Genomic DNA, 16049 nt, shown 5'->3' with positions numbered 1-16049 from the left:
GAGCTGCTCCTGGACCCACCTCAATGCCCTGCGTCCAAGTCCCAGCCCACAGGCAGTTAGCCCTGGGGTGGTTAGAGGGCTGGGACCCGCCTTTCTTTTGTGCAGCTCTAGGCGTCTCTGGGAGGGGAGCCCGGGGCCCACAGGTGATGCCCCACCCACCCGCCCCCAGGAGGGCGATGGCTCCAGGGCCTCTCGTGTGGCCCAATCCAAGCTCTCCTCTCTCTCTCTCTGTCTCCTTTGTTTGCGTCCTTCCTAGCACCTGTCCGTACGTATCTGCTGCTTGTGGCCTGTTTCTGTCTCCTGGCTGCACAACGGCGGGACCTGTCGTGTGCACACCATGCCCCCCGGCACTGTTCCAGTGCCCGTGACACAGTGGACACCCAGCAACAAAGCACGCGCTCAGTGACACGAAGGGTCAGCCCGCGCCTCAGCCTCTCCTGCAGCAGGGACCCTCACGGGCTAAAGGCTCCAGGAGACGGGCTTCTCAGTCCAGATAAAGCCGTAACCCAAGGAAGGAGTCTCTGGTTAGCTCACCCTGGACACGGGGCAAGGAAGAGGGGACAAAAAGAAAACTGCCAGGAGCCCGAGGGCGGCCCCGGAGAAGGGAGGAGCGAGGCGCACCACCCTGAGCCCGCAGGAGCCCGGGGAGGGAGGGGCGGCCGGCAGCGGCGCTAGGTGCCAGGCCTGTGCTTCCGGGGCTGGGAGCGGCCGGAGCTCTTAGATCTGGAAGTCAGCGCCAGAGGAGTGCGGGTGTGTCCCCTCAGGGTGACCCCAGGGGCATCTCCGGGACTGTGTGCTCTGGAGCCAGGCGGCCTGAGTTAAAATCCTAGCCTCGCTGCTCAACAGTTCTGTGCCTGTGAGCAAGTCATGTAGTCTATCTGTGCCTCAGTTTCCCCCGCGGTGACATGGGCATCACACAGGTACCTAGATTGAATGTGTAGCCTTTGAAACAGTGCCTGACACATGACCGGTGTGTAATGAATTATTGTTGCCAGTTGTGATCTTCCTCCCTTATCTCAGTGATCTTCACAACCACCCTGTCAGGATCATCCTTCATTTTATTATATATATATATATTTTTTTTAATTGTAGTATAGTTGACGCACAATGTTACATTAGTTTCGGGTGTACAACATAGTGATCCCACAAGTCCGTACAGTAGGCTACGCTCACCGCAGGTGTGGCCGCCATCTGTCACCACCAACTCTCACGACACCATTGACTATATTCCCTGCACTGTACCTTTGATCACTCTCCTCTGACTGAAGGCCGAGCTTTTATGCACTCACGCACGAGCACACACACACACACACACACACACACACACACATATACACACAGAGTGATCCTAAGGGCTTTATTTACAAGAATAAAGGGCCCCGGCACTGCCTGGGGCCTTGCTGGGCTATATACAGGGTCAGGAAGAGGGAAGTAGGGACGCAGCCATTTAAATTACAATAGAATGGGGCGGGCTCCCAGGTTCCGGCTGTGGGTTGGTCCACGGGAGGCCTCTGCAGGGATCAGGCCTGAGGCTGCAGAGAGAAGGGAGTACGAGAGTAAGAGAGCGCCTGGAACGGGGAAGCGGAGCTAGAGAGGTCTGCAATGGCTGGGAAGGGCAGAGTGAGGCTGTTGCCACCCCCTCCATCCAGGGGAAAGCACTGGATCCAGGGAACACTGGGGGCAGGGCAAGGAGGAGCCCGGAGCTGGGGCGGCCGTACCCTGGCTCACTTCCTCTTAAGGGAACCCTTGCTCTTCTCCTTGTCCGCCGACCGCTGCTTCTTCATCTTCTCCTCCTTCTTGTTCTTACTGTGTAAGTTCTCATATACATCCTCCTTGTGTCTGCAGGTGGGGTGGGCAAGTGTGGGCAGGTGGCACAGGTCAGGAATGCCCCGGCACCAGCAGCCCCCTCTGGCCCACCCCATTTCACAGGGGAACGAACCGAGGCCAGGAGCAAGGAGACCGGGTCACTGTCCTTTCCCTAGACTAGAAGCTCCCTGCGGGCAGCGGCTCCATCTCACACATTAATAATACCAGTGTCCAGCACAGACCCCACGGAGAGGGCCCTCGGGAAATACTTTGTGAACACAGGGAGGAAGAGCCAAGCTTGAACTTGAACCCAGGTCTCCCTGACTGACGGCAGCACCTGTGGTCTCTGGAAAGGGAGGGTCGGGCCGAGGAGGCGGCGGGGGGGGGGGGGGGTAGACGCTGGGAGGGGGCAGGCAGGGGTCACTCACTTGGAAGAGGTGCGGGAGGCCTTGGCATGGGCGTTCTTCATGGCCGGGGGGTAGGTGATGTTCCCGTACTCTGACTCCCGGCCCTTCTGGGACTGTGGGCAGAGGTGTGGAGGGAGGGCAGTGGTCCCAGCCGAACCCGGTGATACCCACGCCACCCCCCCCACCGCTCTGCCAGGCCCTGCTCTGCACACACCTGCATGACCTCCAGCTTCTTCTTGGTGGTCTCGATGAACTGGGCAATGGCCACGTAGATGAACTTGTACTGCGCCTCGGTCTGCACCATGCCCGAGCGCTGCGCCCGCACCATCTGGATCGTCTTCTGGATGTCGATGTCACAGTCCAACCCTGGGCAGGCATGGCAGTTGGACCCCCGGCCCAGGCAGAGGTGGACACCGAGGGGCCGCTCACCCAACCCCCCCCGCCCTGTGTCCCCTACGAGTCACCCTCACCCTTGGTGGAGATGCTCTCCATGAGCATGTCGATGACGATGATGGTGCCCGTGCGGCCAATGCCTGCGCTGCGGAGGGAAGGGGGCGCCATCAGAGGCCCAGGCCACGCCGCACCAGGAGGGGGGAGCCCCAGCGTTCAGCTCCAGCACAGTGGCAGGAAGAAACTGAGGCTCCAGCGAGAGGAGGTAACATGCCCGGGATCACTGGGCAGGCTAGCCAGAGGCAGAAGCTGCCCGGCTTCTGCACCCACGCTCAGCTTCAGCCCAGGGATTTGTGGGCGGCCGGCTCTCCAGTGCCCCCCCCCTGCCCCGCGCCGCCCCAGCTTTCCTTCTCAGCACCTCATTCCTCCACTTCCTGCTTCGCCTCCTCATTGCTGGCTGGGGGCTGCTCCCTACTCTGGAAGATCTAGGACCCCCAGTCCCACCAGTGTCCTGCCTGCCCCCCAGGCACTCTGGGCCTCCCCCCCACCCCTGTCCTCTCCCACACCCTTGGCCTGAACAAGGCCTTCCCCGCCAAACCTCCCCCCACCCCCCACCACCACCCAGCCCTTCAAAAGTTTTATTTAGAGCTTTCGAAAGGGCTTTGTTTCCCGTTTTCTTCAGACCCTGAGGACAGGGAAAGGGCAGCTTTTGAGGCAGCAGGGCACAAAGGGCGCTGGGGAGGTGTGGAGGAGCTGTGAGGCATGAGGTCTCCCCTCTTTCTCCACCCTCTGTCACCTCCCTGGGGCCACAGGTCCCGGGAACCTCAGGATCCCTCGGAGATCCCAGTCTGCCCCCTCGGCGGAGCCGCCAGGCTAGTGGCCTGAGTCGCACTGTCTAATTTCAAACCCAGATTGTCAAAAATAACCCCCCCTTACCCACTTCCTTCCTGTAACATCTAAATAAAGGCCATGGGGATTTCAAGAAGTAGAAGGGGAGTAGCAGGAGGGTCGTTCTTAGCGATGGGCCTGCCCCCGGAGGCAGAGCAGAGTCCCTTAGATGACAGGTGGGGGGCACCTCCAGATTCAGCACCCCCAGCCCTGCCCCAGGACTAACGTTGCTGGTGGGAAGAAGGAAGACGTGTGAGGCCCTCAGCCTGGGGTCACTGGAGGGAGTGGGAAGGGAAGTGGACGAAGCAGGCTCCTGTTTCCCAATTCCCTGCCTGATGTGTTATTAAACCATCAACAGCTCCCATTTCTTGAGGGATAACTGCATTACTGCATTCCAGACACAGGCACAGGGTCTTAGCGAATCCTCACAGCAAGCAGAGGAGATCCTGAATTTACAGATGAGGAATCTGAGGGTCTGAGAAGTGAAGTAATTTGTCTGAGATCACACAGCCAGTGAGTAGAAGAGCTGGAGTTTAAACCTACTGGTCTCTGTCCAGGAACCTGCACCCACTGCCTCCCATCGACCCAAACCAGGCCAGCTGGGTAGGCCCGTCTACAGGACTCGGCCCCTCAGAACTGAGGGGACCCCCGCTCCTCCTTGCTGGCTGCCCCCTCGCCACCTAGCAGGAACAGGGGCTCCTGATCATGAACCTGAGGTTCTCCAGTGGAGCTGGTGATGCACGTGCCCCTCCGGAAGACATCACCCGTCCCTACTCCACCCTGGAGGCTGAGCTGGGCTCACTAGCTGGGAAGGGGGAGAGAGAGAGAAGAAGGCTAAGCACCCCTAGGGCTACAGATGGAAAAAGAAAACATGGGGAGCCACACTGACCCCAAATGGAAGGTGCCAGGGCCCAAGAAGAAATACAGGCCGAGTAAGCCCGTGTGAGAAAACAGGAGTGACCAGGGCAGACTCTCCCACGAACTGGCTGGCAAGTCTCTGGGCCTGTCTGCTCATCTGTCTTTGGCACCGCTGGAGGAGACGGTACATCCAGGGAAGTCTCTACAGAACCGCCCCCACCCCCTGCCCCCCAGGCACAGGATCAATCAGCGGGGTTGGTTCAAGCTAAGTGTCCGCCTTGGGTCTGGGGTCATCCAGGAGCCATCCCGGAGGTGGCTGGGATCCAGGGGAGCACTGAATGCGTGAACACGGAAATGATTGCTTACGAGAGCACATGGCACTCAGTGCACAGTATTTCCTAGCCGACGACTGTTTTGATTACTACTGCCAACATCGTCGTTGTTCTCACCTGCAATGCACAATGATGGGTCCCGCGTGAGGCAGACTTTCCTGCCGCTGGTTGATCTGGTCCAGGAAGCTGAGGACACCCCCAGGCTCACTGGGGACCCCATGGTCAGGCCAGCTCAGGTACTGGTAGTGCCAGATCTCTCGAACCAGGTCCCCCTGGGCAGAGTGCATAGGGCCAGTGCCCTCTGTCCCCACACGTCGTCCCATCCCCCACCCCACCGGGCAAGAGAACAGATCCAAGCAGGGGTCCCAGGAGCGAGGCAGGGCTGGAGGATACTCACATTCTCCAGCGGGGAGACCTGTAAGGTACGGAGCTTGTGCTCCGCTGTGTCGTGTTCCCTGCAATTGGTTACCACGTAGGGTCCGTAGACGCGCTGCGTGCCCACCTCCGGCCAATATGGGACACACTTGTTCTGCAAAGGGACGGTGGAGGTGAGGAGCGAGAACGCACAGGCTGTTCCAGGCCCTTTTCGAGGTCCTGCGTGCCCGGTGCCGGCCCAGTCAGCATTTATTGGATGAATGGATGAACTGGCCGAGAATCCAAGGCGGGTCCGGTCCTGGCTCAGCCACCAACAGGTGGTGAGACCTGACAAGCCGCTCAACCTTACCGTTCACTCAGTAAACACTGGCTGGTGCACACTTTGCACCTGAACTTGTGCAGACCAGGCTGCGTTACAAACACGACGAAGACGCAGCCTGTGCGTCTGCGCCCGTGCCTCTAGCAGTTCACAGAGACAGGCGAGCAGGGAAAACTGAGCCGCTCCGGGGCCCGGGAGAGAGGGAGAGACTGCTCCGCCCTCCAGATTAGGGAGGAAATCAGAGGTGGCTTCACAGAGGAGGCAGCATTTGGGCTGGGGCTTCAGAAACAAGGAGTCTGGCAGGCAGAGAGAGTAAGTCATTTCCTAGCAGAAAGTGCGCTCAGGCCAAGGCGTGGGAACCGGAGGCACGCAGTGTTGCGGGGAGCCACCATGCCTTGAGTGCCAGGTCTTAGAGTGTGACTTGATCCTGACGACAACTGGGAGCCACTGAAAGATTCTCAGAGAGGGAGCGACTCGATGCAGTGTGTGTGCTTTGAGAGGGACCCCTCTGTCTCCAGTGCAGACGTGCTGTAGTTGGGGGCAGCCTACAGGGAGGGAGACCGGCTGGGCGGTGGGGTGAGGGTGAGGGGCACACTCCAGAGAGATTTATGAGGTGGAGAGGACAGGAGGGCTGTTGTGAGGATGGGGACAGGTCAGGGAGGGGCAGAAGGCATGTTGCTCTGAGACACTTTAAGGAAGAAAGCCCATTTAAAACCTGGGTCTGGGGGCGCCTGGGTGGCTCAGTCAGTTGAGTGACTTCGGCTCAGGTTATGAACTCAGGATCCTGGGATCAGATGGAGCCCTGCATCGCATCAGGCTCCCCGCTGAGTGGGGGAGTCTGCTTATCCCTCTCCCTCTGTCCCTACCCCAACGCCCCCTTGCCCCTGCTCACATGCTTTCTCTTTCTCTCTATCAAATGAACAAATAAATCATATGAATAAATAAAATTTATTCATTTATTCTAAATTTTTATTTATTATTTATTTATTATATTAAATTATATAAATTTAATATATAATATATATAAAATATATATAAATTATATAAATTATATAAATTAAATTATTATAAATTTATTACTCTAAATTTTTAGAGATTTTATTTATTCATTTATTTATTCATTTTATTATTCATTCATTTATGCATTCATTTATTTATTCATCATTCATTCATTTATTCATATTTATTCAAAAAATTTAGAGAATTCATTTATTCAAACACATTGAAATGTGTTTCATTCATTCATTCATTAGAGAGAGCGCATGAGGGGCGGGGAGAGCAGAGGGAAAGGGAGAAGCAGGCTCACTGCTGAGCAAGGAGCCTGATGCGGGGCTCCATCCCAGGACCCTGGGATCATGACCTGAGCCGAAGGCAGATGCTTAACCGACTGAGCCATCCAGGTGCCCCTAAATAAAATCTTTTAAAAAATAAAAATAAAAAAATAAAACCTGGGTCTGGTGGTCAGGAGAGCCCCAGGTTGGAAGCAGAGATCGGGGAGGCAGTGTGTACCCGAGACAGTCTCTGTGCCTCGGTTTCCCAACAAGGGTTGGACCTTGCCCTCTGAGGTTCCTTTCTGCCCTGGCATCTGGAGTCTCTTTGGTTTCATGGTGGTGGGTGGCAAGTCCTGGGGAGAAGGGCTGTGGGGGTCAGGGGGCAGCACGGACTTGGCCTTACCCGGCCTTTCTCCACCTCTCGGGTGGTCATGACGATGACGCGGGTGTTCTCCTGCCATGCCATCTGCCAGAAGTCGTTGACTGTGGCCTCTAGGCAGCCCTGGCTGGCAATGTAGGTCTTAGTGTTCTCATCGGGGCCTAGCAGCTGGTTCTGGAAGCAAGTGTAGAGAGCTGCACCCCAGGACTGTGAGCCCCTGCACCCCCACCCCCCTCACCACCTAATTTGTCCACTGTGCCTACGCGGCTCTGGATCCAGTACCCCCTGAGATGGGGAATCCCCAGGGCCCAGCCTCTCCTCCCTTGATGAGCAGGTGCCACCAACCTTGACGTAGTTGGCGTTGATGTAGTCGGACCCAGGGATGTTACTGTCGCGTCCCTGCAGGATCACTCGGGTATGGTCAACTGGGAGTGGGCGGGGAGGAAACAAGATGGGCCTGGGTCAGCCGGGCACTCACCAGCCCCTGGGGCAGACCCTTCCTAAGCTCTCAGGCCATTCTTGTCTCAGAAGCCAGGAGGCTCTTGGAGCACTGTGGGTAGGCAGGGGTGGAGGATCTACACGGGGAGTGGGGGATGAAGGTTTCAGAGGAAGGAGGACGTGGGGTGCAGGGAGTCTCCACTGGGAGGGGCAGAGGCTTTCTGGAGGAGGGGAGGCTCCCTTGCATGGGTGAGGAGGTGGACCCTCCTTGAGCTGGGGGTGGAGACCCTATGAGATAGGGAGAGGTTGGCTCAGGGAAGGGGAGTCTCCTGGGTGGGAAGGGGGAGGGATGGAGGCTGCCTGGGGGTAGGGTGCTCACACGGGAGAATGTTCTTGTAACGGTTCTTGCTCTTATTCTCTGGCCGCTGCCCTTCCAGACGCTGGTGCAAGTTCTTTACCTCCTGCTTCTGCAGACTCTGAGGGGTAAGAGGGGGAAATAGAGTACCGGCCCCTGGAGGGGCATCGGCGCCTGGAGATAAGATGGGGCAGACCAATGTAAGGGGTGGGGAGAGAGGGGACAGGGTCGATCTGATGGTCCCCACCACGCACCTCAAACTCCTCCCAGAAGCCGGCTTTGGCTGTGTCCTCCGACTCCTGCTTCTTGTTGAGTTCCAAGACCCGATTCTCAATGTCAGCTGCATTCACCCGAGTGGCATAGTATGGCTGGGCAGGGATGGGCAAGAAGTCAGTGCCTCAAGATCCCAGAAGCTCCCGTGTCTGAGGGATGGCTCAGGAAAAGGAAGGAGGCAGCCAGGCCCAGCCCTCTCACCTGCCGCAGGTAGACGAATGCACCCGAGGCCTCCTCGATCCCTGTCTTCTTGAAATGCTCCACCAGGTCTGTGAGGCTGTCAAAGGTCTCTGAACCACCCACGGTGTAGCGTCCACCCTGAGGGATGCCAAGTCAGGCCATTCGGCACGACCCGAGTCTCCCTCCCTAGACCCCCAGCCTTAGACCAAAGCCCAGGCTGATCCACCCCACCACCCCTGCGTTGGGCATAGACGGGAGCCCCGGTGGGCTTGGCTGCCTTACCTCACACATGACCTTGATATGAGTGACTCTGAGCGGGGAGCCTGGGCCAGCCTTGGGCTGGTCGCTGAGCACGGACAGCACAAAATCTCCAGGCTGGCTGAGACTCTCACGCACCAGAAATGTCCAGGGCTCACCCTTGGCCTGCAGCAGTGTCTCTGCCTGCCCCCCAGACATGTGACCATGGTACCACCTAGAAAAGGCAACATCGGGGAAAGGGACACGTAAGCCAAGGGGCAGGTGCTGAGCAGAGACGCTTGCAGAGAGGGACAGGGAAATCGAGTAACTATGATGTGCCAGGCACTGTGCTAGATGCTTTCAAATCCACCACCATATTTTTTTTAAAGATGTTCTTAAAGTCATCTCTACACCCAGCTTGGGGCTCAAACTTACAACCCCAAGATTAAGAGTGGCACACTCCTCCAACTGATACAGCCACGTGCCCCTCAAATCCACCACCATATTTAGGTCCATAGTTCTCAAAATGCTGAGAGGTAGGTACCATCCCATTGTACAGATGAAGAACCTGAAGCTGGGCGATCATACACTGGCCCAAGGCCCTGGGCTGATAGGGAAGCCTTGGGAGTTCTAACCAGGCCCGCCTCTGAGAGCATAAGACAGAGACAGACAGGCAGGCCATATCCAGAGCAGCTGTAGGGGAGAAACTGAGGAAGGGTCCCAGGAAAGCCAGGGCTGCTCTAGGGAAAGAGGAGGGAGACCAAGAGAAACACTGAGGCCGAACCACAGAGAGCAATGGAGATGGGGAGTCAAAAGGGAGTCATGATGGGGACAACTCCCCCTGGGTAGCAGGGAAGACAGACAACCCTGCAGGGGGAAAAAAACGGTTTGGGGGACTCTGAGGTGCCCAGGTTGACATCACTAGAGATGAGGCTGGGGCTCAGAGGGGCTCAGAAGGGCAGAAAGCAGAACTAGGACCTTTCCCCGAAGCACACCCCCTTCCCAGGAGGAAACTGTAGCCCCACAATGCCCAGCCCCACAGGAAACCACGTGATGGAAAAAAAACACAAAACTCCTTCTGGGGAGAGAGTGAGAAGTGAGGGTGTGAGGTTTCCTCAGCCCAGGGACCAGGGGAGGGGGCATTTTCCAACCGCAGGGATGGGGAGAGAAGGGAGGGGCCAGTCTGTCCAGCCCCATCTCACTCTTGCCTTGTCCAGAAGCAGCACCTGGGGGGTTCACCCCATTCCACCACTCAGGGACAGACCAGAGCCCCCCCACCCCCACCCCACAATGGGGAGGGAGCTGCCCCTCGTCCCCCTGGCCCCGGGATGAGGAAGTCTCCATGCAAATATCAGGCTGACCACAGGCCGAGAGCTAGCCATTGGCGGGGACGAATGCAAATTCCCTCAGAGGAGGAGGGGCAAGGAACACAAAGGGAGGTGTGGAGAAAGAGCCTCCCACACAAAATCCCAGGGTCAGGGGTGAACCAGGCGTCCTGGCACCCTGGCCTTGGGAACCAAAAGGGCCTCTTAGAGTCAGCCTTCCTGGCCTTGGCTCCCTCCATCCTTCCCTCCCCCTCCCCACCCCCACCCCTAGCTCAGTCCTTCTCCTGCTTCTCCAGGCCTCAGGCTCCCCGCCCCCCAGCTTCTCCTTCCCTCTTCTAGCTCCATCCACGACCTGCTCCTCCTCTAGGGCCTCCACCAACCCACCGTCTGGCAGGACAGATGCTGGCTTTGGGCAAAGAGGACATGAAGAGTTCAAGAGGGCCTGGGTGGCAAACCCGCATGAATGTTGCAGGCCAGGCAGAGGAAAAGGGTAAGAGGGGGCGGAGACCAAGCAAGAGCCAAGGAGGGCCACCATGAGCAAAGTCACCCATGCTTGGGCTTCACTCCTCAAAGAGGTGGCTTCAAAGGAAATGGATCGATGGCTTCATGTCGGCTGGAGTGTGGCATCCAGCGGTGGGCCACGAGGCCCTTACCGCAGCCTGACCCAGTTCTAAATTTTCATCAGTGACTTGAACAAAAATACTGATGTGAGCTGAGAGGCAATGCATCTCAGAAAGACTGAAAACTGACGGAACCCAGGTTCCCAATCATGTCAACAATCAACACACAAATACAGGACAAGGGCAAGTTGCCTTGGCCCCCGGAATGTGAAAAAAAAAAAGCCCCTAGAATGATTCGGCTGCCCTTCACCTTGACGGAGCCATCATTGGGATACAGCGGCTAAAAGGAGCCACCCTGTAATGCTGAGGGTTCGGGCCCCCCACCCCCACACATGCTGTAGGAAGACCACATGCAGGGGGCGGCCTGCCCAGTCGTGGGGACCACATCTTTGGAGCCAAAGGGACAGGAGGGCAAAGCCTTGAGTATTACCCTGTGCCCAGGTACTAGGCCCCTTGCGTATGCGACCCTATCACACAGTTTTCCACTGATCCGTGTTCTGGTCAAGGGACTGGTCGAGCTCTACGGAGCCCCCAAAAGCAGACCCGTCATCACTGTGTTGCTGAGATAAAGCATTAAATGTCCTCATATGTAAGTCCCTATGTTCCTCCTCAGCACCAGTCTCTCTGTGTATCAACCTGTGCTGGGGGAGAGAATAGTTACAGCAAGGCAGATTCAGTTCCATAGAAGGAAGAAGAGCTTTCTAACAACAGGGCCGGCCTACTACACAAGGCAGCCACTAGGCCTCTCCATCCCTAGGCGGGCCTGGGGCGCTGGCTGACAGGGACCCTGGAAGAGGGCAAGGGTGCTGCCCCCTGCTTTCTCAGGGGTTGAGGGAAAGGGGTGGGAGGTTAGTCCCCTGAGACACGGGCCCGGGGTCACATGGAAGAAAGAGGCCCACAGAGCGCTGGGAAGGAGGGGGGGAGGCACTGACAGTGGGGAAGGCAGCCCATCTCCATGTGGGGGTGGGTCAGGAAGCCCCTCACCTCTCACTGGTGGGGTCGGAACAGTTCAGCGGGTACTTGAGATGGATGATGGTGCCATCTCGATCCTGCAGGACGCCCTGCTGCTGTGTGTAGTACTCTACGAGCTCTGTCAGCGTCGCAAACTTCTCGCCTCCGTACAGGTCATAGAAATCGCCCGAGTTCTGGATCCGAATATGGGTCACCTGATCCCCCACCCTGCGGGGCACCAGGTGGTGAGGCCAGTGGGTGCAAGAGTAGAGGTGGGGGACACTGGGGGGATGGGCTGGTACGGGGCTGAAGAGGGGGCACACACACACACACAGCGAGGGCGTGGGCACAGACAGGGACGGGACTGGGGGGACACGTTGGTGCTAGGGACTGGGGAGTGGGCGCTGCCACGAGGGAACCAGGAACGAGGTGCCGAACGACTCGCCCTGGCTGGCGTTGAGGGCCACCTACCTGACGGAGAGGGAGAAGTCACCCTGGTTCTTGCGACTGGGCCGAGCCAAGAAGCTCCCATGGACGCCGCGGCCCTTGAGCAGAGTCTCCGCGTCCAGCCCGCTGAGGTCTCGGTGAAACCACCTGCCGGCCCCCCGGGGAGCAGTGAGGAGCGGGTCCTCGGTCCCCAGGGCGCCCCTGCCTCCTGCGTCCCGTGGGTCCCAGGACCTTACCTCACCATCCTGGGGGCTCCCTGAGAGGAAGCGGGTGCAGGGGAGGAGGTGTGCGGGGCAGTCCGGGTGGGCCGAGAACTCTGGGGCTACCAGGCCGCCTCACAGCCCTGGCGGTCCCGGTGCTGGGGCTGCCACTCCACTGGCCGGGGGCAGCCGGCAGGGCGGGGACAGGAAGGGGCGCGGCCGACCCCTTGGGGGAACTCACTGTACTTCTCGTTTTAGAGCGGAGCGAAGAGACGCAAAGCAGGGTGGCAGTGGGGGTGGGGATGGGGCCCACTTCCCACACGTCTGCCATCAAAGGCCTCGGGAGCATGGCCCTCCGCGAGCGTGACGACACACGAAATAAGGACACAGATGTGCCTTGCGCCCTACCGGCGAAAGCGGTGCTTCATAAACGTGAGCCCGCACGGCCACACGCCGTCTCGTCTTCCCCCACCAGCCGCTTCCACGCAGCCCGCCCTGGTCCAGGCTCATGATGATGGTGACGGTGACAAGTCTCATTTCATGGATGCCAGGCACTGTGCTATGATGTCATTGATGTGCCTTAGCTGATTTATTCCTCACAAGAGCCCCGTGAAGCAGGTGCGTCTCTATCCCCATTCTACAGACAAGGAACCTGAGGCTCAGAGCATGTGGGGAACTTGCCTTGGGGCCGGCCAGTCCGTAAGTGGCGACACTGGGATGTAACCCCACACACTGGTTCCAAAGCCAGTGACTCTAGCTGCTGCATGCCAGCCCTGAGGGCTTCCAAGGACAGAGGCTGGGACCACCAGTCCACTGGGGGTTGCCGGGAAGGGGAGACTAACAGCCAAGGCCAAGCAGATGCTTACAAAGGGAAAGGTGCTCTCACCTCCCCCTGCCCCCCCGCCCACCTGACATACACATCTGAAGAGGTGCTGCTGGGACAGAGGGATGGACAAAGCTGTCAAACTTACACCTTTTCTACTTCTTGTCCTAAGTCTTTGTCCCACTGTGTCCTAACCAGGTAGGGGAGTCAAGGAACAGAATGCAAGGGGACGCAGATCTAGGGAAGCAGGTGGGGGTAGAGCAGCCAGCCCCCTTGGGGTGGTCCACCCCTGTGCCTGAGCCGTAGGTTCTTGTCAAGGGGTCTGGTCTGAATCAGCCAGAGCTCAGGACTCTGACCAGGGGCCTGTCCCCTGGGGACTGGGGACTGAGGTCCATGCCATGACTGATATTCTCAGGGCTGGTTGACCTTGAGAGGCCCTACACACCAGAAGCTCATGATGCTCCCCGTGTGTAATTCCACATACAAACACAAACACCACCAAACCAAAACAAGAGGAAAGCAATCCGACAAAGGATACACAGAAAGCTCAAATTGGTGGCTTCTGCCTGGGAAAGAGACTAAGTGGCTGGGGGAGAGGGCTGGAAGGAACATTTACTTCTCCCTTATACCTGGGTTTTAAAAAAAAAGATTTTATTTATTTATTTGTCAGAGAGAGTGAGCACAAGCAGGGGAGTGGCAGAGGGATAGAGAGAAGCAGGCTCCCCGCTGAGCAGGGAGCCCGATGCAGAACTCAGTCCCAGGACCCTGGGATCATGACCTGAGCCAAAGGCAGATGCTTAACCGACTGAGCCACCCAGGCGCCCCTATACCTGTTTTTTGAATTGAATTATAGTTGACGCACAATGTTACATTAGTTTCAGGTGTACAACGTAGTGATTCAACAAGTCCATGTGGCATGCTACACTCACCACAAACGTAGCTACCACCTGTCACCATCCAACATTAGTACAATTCCACTGATGAGGGGCGCCTGGGTGGCTCAGTCAGTGAGGCATCTGCCTTCAGCTCAGGCCATGATCTCAGGGTCCTCGGATCGAGCCCCGAAGTGGGCTCCCTGTCTCTCTCAAATGAATAAATAAAAAATCTTTAAAATATTTTTTAAAATACCACTGACTATCTTCCCTACGCAGTGCCTTTCATCCCCATGGTTTATTGACTCCATAACTGGAAGCCTGTACCTCCCACTCCCCCTCACTCATTTTGCCTCTCTCCCACCTGCCTCCCCCCTGGCGACCATCAGTTTATTCTCTGTGTTTATGGGTCTGTTTCTGATTTTTGTTTGTTCATTTGTTTTGTGTTTTAGATTCACATATAAGTGAAATCATACATTGTCTTTCCCTGACTGACTTATGTCACTTAACATAGTACCCTCTAGATCCATCCATATTGTCACAAATGGCAAGATCTTATTCTTTTTATGGCTGAGTAATATTCCATTGTATGTATGTGTATGTATATATATATGCCATATCTTCCTTATCCGTTCATCTGTCGATGGACACTTGGGTTGCTTCCCTATCTTAGCTACTGTAAATAATGCTGCAATGAACATAGGGGTGCCTATATCTTTTTGAATTATTGTTTTCATTTTCTTGGGTAAATACCCAGTAGTGGAATTACTGGATCATATGGTATTCCTACTTTTAATTATTTGAGGAAGCTCCATACTGTTTTCCACAGTGTCTGGGCCAACTGACATTCCCACCACAGTGCACAAGTGTCCCTTTTCTTCACATCCTCACCAACACTTGTTATTTCTTGTCTTTCTGATTCTAGCCATCCTGACAAATGTGAGGTGGTATCTCAGTGTGGGTTTGATTTGCATTTCCCTGAGGATGAGTGATATTGAGCATCTGTGTCTGTTGGCCATCTGGATGTCTTCTTTCCCCTATCCCTTTTTGGATGTTGTAGCATGGGTATGTATTATCTTTATAAAAATAAATAAATTGCTTGGGAGATGGCAATTTGTAGGAAACACCAACTGGGGTGCTGGGAATGCTCTACATCTTAATCTGGGTGGTGTATACATTGGTGTATGTAATTAGGCCGTATGCTTAAGATTCAATGGTAAGCACTCATGGTAAGCATTCATGCACATTATGTATGCTATTACCTCAATAAAAAATAAGGAAAAATAATAACCAAGTGTTAAAGCTCAACTAAAGTCTGTTTCCTGTGATGACTACTTTATCACTTTTTCAAATATCAAACATCAATTCTCCCCCCCAAAAATGGGCTCTCCCCGTCCCCCTTCTCTCTGGTACCTGGGAAACTCGGTCTGTTTATTGTATGACCTAACGCTGACTACCCTTTCAGTCTTGGACTTTGAGCCCCACTGAAAGACCGCAAATTCCGTCCCAGAGCTAGGGGCAGAAAGAGCGTCTGCAGAGCCGGCTCCAGCGTGGGGGGCCCACAGCCCAGCGGGCCCACCTTCAGGAGTTCAAAGGCTAACACAACGCCTCACGCAGAGCACGTGTCCAGTAAACAAGCTCATCAATAACCATGCACAGGCATGATCACCTCCTGGTCCCTGCACCGACATGTTCAGCTTCCGGCCCCACACACACACACCCTGCTTGTCATATACAGGAGCACACACGTGCACACACAGGCCCGCTACACGCACCTCACCGTCCATGGCCACCTACACACATCTCTGGCCCAGTGCAGACACCCACCCGTGGACACAGCATCCTGACCACATGTGACATTGTGGGTCCCGGCCTCCCTCTCCGCTGCTTTACTCTGTGCACCCTGTCCTTGGTTCCTGTGTGCCCACAGCAGGGCCTCTGCCCAGGGGCACTCGACTCTTGGTCACCACGTGGCTGGCTCTTCCTCAACAGCCCGCTCTCAGCACACGTCACCTCCTCAGGAAAGCCCTCCTGGACCCCTCCAGTTAGCAATGCCATGGGCACTCCCAGTCACGTGCTAGCTAGCACCTGACGCTGTTTTCGTTTTCTGCATAACACTTCTGAGAATCTAAAATTAGTCCTATTTATTGGGTTCTCTGTGTCCTCTGTTGCCTCCCACTGGAATGAAGCTCCATGAGAGCAAGGACCGTGTCTGTCTTCTTCGCTACATTATTGCCAGCACCTTACAAAGTACCTGGCCCATAGGGGACGCTCGCCGTGCATCTGCTGCATGAATGATGCAT

At 56.2% G+C, this 16049-nt stretch overlaps 1 protein-coding gene across 2 annotated transcripts; it reads right to left on the bottom strand.

Moving 5' to 3' along the window:
• Positions 1 to 1343: 1343 nt before the first annotated feature.
• Positions 1344 to 12239, bottom strand: PTPN6 (protein tyrosine phosphatase non-receptor type 6). 2 transcript variants are annotated; one of them, XM_036069322.2, is made up of 16 exons: positions 12088 to 12239; positions 11876 to 11998; positions 11438 to 11632; positions 8554 to 8743; positions 8293 to 8409; positions 8073 to 8186; positions 7843 to 7939; positions 7371 to 7450; positions 7050 to 7199; positions 5079 to 5210; positions 4799 to 4953; positions 2684 to 2751; positions 2428 to 2579; positions 2235 to 2326; positions 1719 to 1839; positions 1344 to 1532 (listed from the first exon to the last, which is right to left on the bottom strand). In XM_036069322.2, the coding sequence occupies exons 1-15, from the start codon at positions 12093 to 12095 to the stop codon at positions 1725 to 1727; spliced, it is 1788 nt and encodes a 595-aa protein (XP_035925215.1). In that variant the 5' UTR covers positions 12096 to 12239; the 3' UTR covers positions 1344 to 1532; positions 1719 to 1724. The 2 variants fall into 2 exon arrangements, with proteins under 2 accessions (XP_035925215.1, XP_035925216.1); XM_036069323.2 differs by lacking the exon at positions 7050 to 7199.
• Positions 12240 to 16049: the final 3810 nt, after the last annotated feature.

The sequence above is a fragment of the Halichoerus grypus genome, chromosome 6 (assembly GCF_964656455.1).
Source record: "Halichoerus grypus chromosome 6, mHalGry1.hap1.1, whole genome shotgun sequence".
NCBI classification, from domain to species: Eukaryota; Metazoa; Chordata; class Mammalia; order Carnivora; family Phocidae; genus Halichoerus; species Halichoerus grypus.
Note: the sequence above shows the minus strand (reverse complement) of the source record. Positions and strands in the feature narration are given on the sequence as shown.